Below are 7,272 nucleotides of genomic sequence, written 5' to 3'. Positions count from 1 at the left end.
TGATGATGAAGTTCAAAGATAGAATTTTTATTTGTATTTTTTGTGGAAAAGAAAGGATTTTTGAGGGAACAAATTTGATGCATTTTGATCATCTTTGTGGAACTTAATCGCGAGTGTCTACTGGATTTTATCCATTATCCATTATCTGCATAGACCAGAAATGTTTTTTTTTTTTATTTATTATTTTTTTTTTTTATAATTATTGTTATTCATATTAATGTAATTGGATAAAAATACTAATTAATCTTTTTTGGGTTTTTTTTGTTCCTCATATGATGTCAATTTTTGTATATTTCATTTTATTATAAAGTTAATAATAGCAGCAATTTTGAAGTAGAATTNTTTTTTTTTTTTTTTTTTTTATTATAATTATTGTTATTCATATTAATGTAATTGGATAAAAATACTAATTAATTATGTTTATTAATCTTTTTTGGGTTTTTTTTGTTCCTCATATGATGTCAATTTTTGTATATTTCATTTTATTATAAAGTTAATAATAGCAGCAATTTTGAAGTAGAATTATTTAAAAATTTTTTGATGATTTATGATCAATTTAATCTAATTAGTACGGTTTAATTATATATATATATATATATAATTAGAATATTTTTTAATATTTTAGCTTTGGAATTTGTGTTAGTTTTGAAAATACAAATTCCATTAAATTAGCATTTATGAGTTTGAAGGCTTTTGAAAATAACTTTTTCACTTTTTCACTTTTTTTTTTTAATTATTATTTTGCTGTGAAACTTTTTCTGTTTTATATATGATTAATTTTTATTTTCTTAATTAAAGATTTTATATTAAATTTTTTTATATGTTATTTATGAGATTGATTCGGAATTATTAAATGGAAAGGAAAAGAATAAAAGAGTCTTCACATGGGTTGCTTCCAAATAATTTGCACCACACTAAAAAAAAAAAAAGATTTAATTTTTAAAATTTAATATATATTTGCGAAAAACAACACTTCAACCTTGGTTCATCTCCGAACCACATACTGTTGGAGAATGTTTGACTTTCGAGCATCTATAACAATCCTAATTTAAAAATAAAAAACAAAAAAATTGGTCGATTATGTCTTAGACAAATATTCATGTCATGCATTTAGTAATAACCAAATCTCTTGACTAAAAGTAGAGTTGTTACACATGTCTATGCACTCGATGTGTTTAACTCGTGTCCTACAAAATAAAATAATATATCTTTAAAAATATACGCATAGTTTTAACGAAATTCATATATGTTCTTTATGTAATTAGATATAATGCATATTCTATTTAACAAATGACTATAACCACGTGTCTTTTGATCATTCAGTAGTAATAGATTCGAAGAACTTTTATAATCAATTCTCTAGATAACTTCTCTAATATGATATCATAGTTCTAAAAGTTATCGGATTGTTTTAGTTCGTTGTTAAGAGAGAGATGAAAAATGACGTTAACGTAATAGGCTCGAATTCAAAAGATCAATCCCGAGAACGAAATTAAAAATTAGGGTTTCGTAGAAAGACGAGGAAGGAGTGAGTTGTGTGTGGTTGAAAGTAGAGCCATAAATGTTTGGTTTGAAGTGAAAGGTGTGAAAAAAACAGGCAAAACACACACACATATGATATAATCATTGTTATAAAAAAGCAGCCAACACCATTATGTTATGTTTGCCTTGAAACAATCTTCTTTTTCTTTTCTTTTTTGTCTGCTCTTCTTTTTCTCTCTTATTTTTTTATTACAAAAATAAATAAATAAAGGGGAATTATATAATATTAACACTAATAAAAGTATTCTAAATATTACCAAAAAGAGGTAAAGCAACAAATTTTGTTGGGTTTTAATAAATGCTTTTTCACATTTTGATTAAAAACATTATGTTTTCATCTCATTTTTAGGTATTTTGTTGTATCAGATTTTTAGGTGTATGTTAGTAAGAGGTTTCCACGTCCTTGTTTCATTCTCCTTTCCACACGGATGTGGGATCTCACAATCTATCCCCTTCAGAACCCAGCGTCCTCACTGGTACTCGTTTCTCTCCCTAATCAATATAGAATTTCACTATTCACATCCCAAAATCGATGTGGGATTTCATGATTCTCACCCCTTTGGGATCTAGCGTCTTGGCTGTCATACCGCCTGGTGTTTACCTCCCTTTGGAGCTCAACTTCCTTGCTGGTACAACGCTCAGTGTCCACTCCCCCTTCTGTACTCAGTGTCGTCATAGACACACCGCTCAGTGTCTGGCTCAAATACCAATGGTAATAGATCACGTACTTGCTAATAGATATTGTTCTCTTTAAGCTTTCCGTTTTGAGATTTCCCTCAAAGTTTTTAAAACGCATCCGCTCGGAAAGGTTTCCACACCCTTATAAAGAATGATTTGTTCTCCTCCCCAACCGATATGGCATCTCACAATCCACCCTCTTCAGGGCCCAGCGTCCTCGCTCGCACTCATTCCTCTCTTCAATCAATGTGAGATTTTACATTTGTCGACTATATATATAATTTTGGGATAATTTAATACCAAAATAACAATTTTAAGGACAAAATGGCTCAAAATTGACTCATCAATCCAATAACATAGATTTAAAAAATAAGAATAAAAAGTTCAAGAACTTGAAGTCTTCAAATTCTGACAATTTCCCCCTTTTCAAAATGGCATTTTTAATGTTATTAATAAAATGAATTGAAATTACCAAACAAATCCCACAATTTAATGTCAAAGTTTGAGGCACTCGAAAGCAAAACAAAACAAAACAAAACAACATAAAACCCACTAATTCAAAATGTGTATTATTAATTATAATTAAATTTGGAGTAAATCTTATGGAGCAACGAGCATATTTTTTGAACTTTGTAAAAAAAATTTAAAAATTAAAAAAAAAATTGTCAATATAATATTCTGGTGATGAATTTGGAGACCAGAAGACAACCCTAAATTGCACTCTCTACTTTTTGTTTCATGGAATTATTCATAAATTAATTTTTTCTCTTTTTTTTTTTTTTTTTTTTTTTTTTTTTTTTTTTTTTTTTTTTTAACTGAAATTGCAGAATGCACTGAATGTGATTCGAATCCTAAGTTAATTATAAAAAATAAAAAAAAATAAAAAAAAAAAGATGAGATTTACGAGGTATTATACTTATGTAGGAATCTTAGAAAATCTGTTGGGTTTAATGTAATAATTCTGTTGCGCGTCTGTGGATTAAGTTAATTAATCCGACATCATTAATAAATTAAGGTTTCTAATTCAAAGTTATGTCCTTTGAAATGATAAAATAATCAATGTCAATAAATATCCATCCCCCTAAATCAATATAATTAAACAACAGAAGATCTGGCTTTTTGTAAAGGAAATTACAGTACAAGGCCATATGTTACAATGCTCATAATCATCAAAATAATAAATGTTAATGCCTTGTTCAGAAGAATCTACCCGAACTCAACAACAAATACTATTGTTCGTACGCGTGTCGGTTTTCGACTGTCAGGCTCTCTTTCACCCTACCGATAACAACTGAATATTGCTCCATCCTTTTGATTGTAAGTTCTATTAACAATGCTTCCAATAGTTATAACCCAAAGACGTTTAACAGAACAGATCCAAGGAGCAGATGGCTTGAGTCGTTCCAAAAATATCAAATACTTTGCTTCCTTAAATGGGATGAGGATCATTCATCACATCCTCCTCCCTATGCTCCTGAGAGTTATCAACGTTTTTTTCATCAGATGTCGAATGACCAGAATTATGATCGGTTACGACCACTGTCAAATGTCGTTGGGCAGCTTCCCTTTCAGTAACAGACTCATCGTCTGTGGATGTTGACCCAATATATATTATACCAAACTTCTGCCCATGAGTCAGTCCTGGACAGACCCCCTGCGTGACACAACAATAAGATTCTACTTGGTAAAAGATCAACCTAATTCAATGGCTTTAGTTCCTCTTGGTATTTATTTTACCTATTCAACTAATTCTCTTGCGTTTTTAAATGTATAACCAACAAATAACTCTAAGGAGTATAAGTATTCATTCACGTAATAAATCCGACACGAGATGCAAATGTGTTTTCTTTGTAATATTCTAAACCAATCTACTTAAGTGAGAAAAAAAAGGCTCTAGTGTGAATATACTAAGAGAGCAGTATGAACCAAGCGTAAAGCAACTGAAACAATTACCCTGATCAACCCAGTTGTTGATGTCAACTCATCAAAATCAGAGCTTGGTGGGGTTTCTGTTGAAGTCGTTCCCTCAGAGAATGAATGTTTAGCTTCTTCAACACTGGTTGCATTATTTCTCGCATCAGATTCTGATTCCACGCTACTTTTACAGAAAGCCCCAAGATATGAACAATGTTCCCTAACTAGGGATATTTGAGGGGTTGCAGGCAATAAGTGGCCCTCTGTGCTAAAAACATACCTATAAAAGGAATTCATGCATAGTTGCTTTTAAAAATATAGCATATCAAGGTAAACAATGGGTGTTGTTCCATTAACACATAAAATTTAAACAGAACCTAAAACTTACTTGTATGGACCATTTTCCACAAGGTTGTCAGGGCCCGCAGCCAAGTCAAAAAGAAGCCACAAGTATTTAACCTAATCCAACGAACATTCAACATAAAGTAATAGAAGTAAAGTAATAGTTTCTTTTTCCTTTTTTCTATGTTGGATTTGGGGGAAGATTCCTCACCGTTTCGGCAAGGAAGAAGCTTTCCATGTGATCTTCTTGCTTGTGAAACTCAACATCTGATATATGACAATATCCACATGGGCATCGGGCTCCATATTGCAAACTGGCGACCATGTCCCGTCCGGCATCAAGATATCTATAAAGAAAGATTTCAGGTAAGTAACAATTTCAAGGAAGATGGAAAGGTTGTACACCCGAGTAAAGAAAAATATTGTCAGCATTGAACAGATTACTGGATTCCGAACCAAATCCTAGTGATTTTACTGTACGCCATCTCCAAGGAGTACTCAAGGAACAGTATGAATAAAGTTCACTCCCCCCACTCAATCGAGGAAAAAAGTTGGTGCCATAGAATGGTAAACAAACTTCAACAATCTTGACGTATCCTAGATGTTTAAGATTTCAAGCACTCGTAATATGCATTTTTCATCTTTCAAAAACAAATATCCAAGCACTCTCCTACGGAATAACTTGATGTTTTCAAAAGCAAAGAAATTAGATTAGTCAATTTTCTATACGCCCACTAGAAATCAAAGTAGAGATTAAAGAAAGCTAGTAGGCCGACAACTTTATGAACATTATGTAAATACTACGCTCCTTCTTCTACTAAAGTTTAGCAGGACCACTTTACACTAGCTCAGCTCACCTGGGATTCCTCGTGGCTTTGTAGAGCCAATAAGTGCTCTCTATTAACTCTGGACGAAGTGGATAACTTTTCTGCCCGTGCTGCAAGAATACATAATGAATTGGATAAAAGGTCATACATAGAACAAAAAATTAAATCTCAATTATAACGGATACATAGGTATTTAGACGACAACTCTACAGAAACAGGACTAGGAAAAATGTTAGTTATAAAGGTTATCTTAGGTTTATCATAGGGTTCTGAAAGGCTTACTAATGACCATATATATTCACACACGAACCCATGCACACAAACAGGTGGTAGATGCAGGCTTAAGAAACTGATATGAGAAGCAAAGTCACGGACATTTGATATGGATTTGACATTGACTAGGATATACTGACGGGTTAACAAAATTAAGACATGTCCATCCTCCCTACATTTGTGAATGCAATCCAGACATGATATTTGTGGGAGCAAAAGTAGTTCAGTAGATGACTTTCATTTGAAAATGCTTCCAGTTAAAGAACAAATATAAATAAAATTAACTGTCTACATTTCTTATCAAACTATTTAAACAAAGAAATTAAAGGATTAGCAGCAAGAAGATCTTAAGCCATCAGTTGACTCATATCCATTATTGAAAACTAAAATACCTGGACACTGAGTGTAGCAAGATTGAAACCCTCAGGTGTAAATCCATATCTCTTCCAGACACTAAAGAATGCAGTATGTGTTCGAATTGCAGGGTCGATGTCCCCAGCCAAAACCTTTCAAGACAACAGAAGAATTTATCTAACTCTTGTTCTTTGGAGTAGAATTTAACTACAGAAAACATGATAAGCAATTGTTACTGTAAATATAATAGAAAGCCGAAAACCTGAAGCCCTGGCCAGAATGCCTGCAAACTGTTGAATAATGGCCAGACGAGTGCAGCGGAATCCATATTTACCTCAACATACCTACATGTATGGATTACAACATTGATCATTTTAAAAATAAAAAGGAAAGAAAGGAGGGAACATATTTTCTTCACCATTAGACTTAGAATGCATAAGCTTACCAAGGGTCATTAAATAGATAATGCATGGCAGCCCCATATGCTTCTTGAAATATGAATAGGTACTCTTCGTCTCCAAACAAAAGGTAAGCCTAAAATCATGTATTACAAAAAAAATGACTAGTGAAAAAATTATGGGGTAATAGATTGGGATTAGCAACGCATGTATTGAAAATTTGACGGTTTGTACTGCCATTGTTGTATAGAAATTTATTTGAGCTTGCATAAGGAGTTTATTGTTGAATACTAGCAGAATCAAGCATTTGGCACAATACCATAGGATGATTTCAAATACAATTATACCATAGTTGCATGGAAGAAAAGACATCAAGTACAATTTTCTAAAGTTTAAAGCCACGAGTGTTGTCCATTTAATATGAACCAGTTCCAGTGCTAAAGGAAAAATAATAGATTGATAAAATAAAAGCAAAAGAAACTTCTCATGAAAGTAGAAGGCAATTCAAACTGCATAAATAAAGTATTGATGCATATCAATAATTGGATTGGAAGTGTAGAAATTGACTAAAAAGCACAAACATTTTAGTTTGGTGCCTGTGTCCGATAATCCAACACTTGTTGGACACGTATTGGACAATAGTTAGCATAATGTATATGCGCTAAATCTTGAGTGATAAGAGCTTGCGGAAATAGTCCTTCAAGATCCATTACGTGTCCAAGGCCTTTTGTTCTTTTTTGCATCTGTTATTTTGGCACAAATCTTTTTAGTTCTTAAAAAGAAACAGTTTGAGAAGGTTCAATTGTTCGAAATGAATTTCTAAATCTGCGTATTTATCAACCTCAAGTTCGTAAAAAAAACCAAATTTTTGTTGGCAATTCTCTAATTTAATTATGTATGATCACAAAATTATGAAAAACTTTTTCCTTGTTTTTGTTTATATT

At 32.0% G+C, this 7,272-nt stretch overlaps 1 protein-coding gene across 1 annotated transcript; it reads right to left on the bottom strand.

The window, feature by feature from the left end:
- Positions 1-3,240: 3,240 nt before the first annotated feature.
- On the bottom strand, positions 3,241-7,263 carry LOC111475135 (alpha-mannosidase I MNS4-like). The gene is made up of 8 exons (XM_023119814.1): positions 6,376-7,263; positions 6,193-6,274; positions 5,969-6,082; positions 5,334-5,413; positions 4,688-4,823; positions 4,523-4,593; positions 4,174-4,414; positions 3,241-3,874 (listed from the first exon to the last, which is right to left on the bottom strand). Exons 1-8 carry the CDS (start codon positions 6,399-6,401, stop codon positions 3,650-3,652), a joined length of 975 nt encoding a protein of 324 aa, XP_022975582.1. The 5' UTR covers positions 6,402-7,263; the 3' UTR covers positions 3,241-3,649.
- Positions 7,264-7,272: the final 9 nt, after the last annotated feature.

This window comes from Cucurbita maxima, unplaced genomic scaffold (assembly GCF_002738345.1).
Source record: "Cucurbita maxima cultivar Rimu unplaced genomic scaffold, Cmax_1.0 Cma_Scf01034, whole genome shotgun sequence".
NCBI classification, from domain to species: Eukaryota; Viridiplantae; Streptophyta; class Magnoliopsida; order Cucurbitales; family Cucurbitaceae; genus Cucurbita; species Cucurbita maxima.
Note: the sequence above shows the minus strand (reverse complement) of the source record. Positions and strands in the feature narration are given on the sequence as shown.

Bases quoted from the DNA above. Each gene is read 5' to 3' on its own strand.
- LOC111475135 (XM_023119814.1), bottom strand. From the start codon at position 6,401: ATGCATTATCTATTTAATGACCCTTG. The intron at 4,824-5,333 runs GTGAGCTGAGCT...CTTTCTTTATAG, and splicing joins AAAGCCACGAGGAATCCCAG to ATATCTTGATGCCGGACGGG. The intron at 4,594-4,687 runs GTGAGGAATCTT...TCGTTGGATTAG, and splicing joins GCTTCTTCCTTGCCGAAACG to GTTAAATACTTGTGGCTTCT.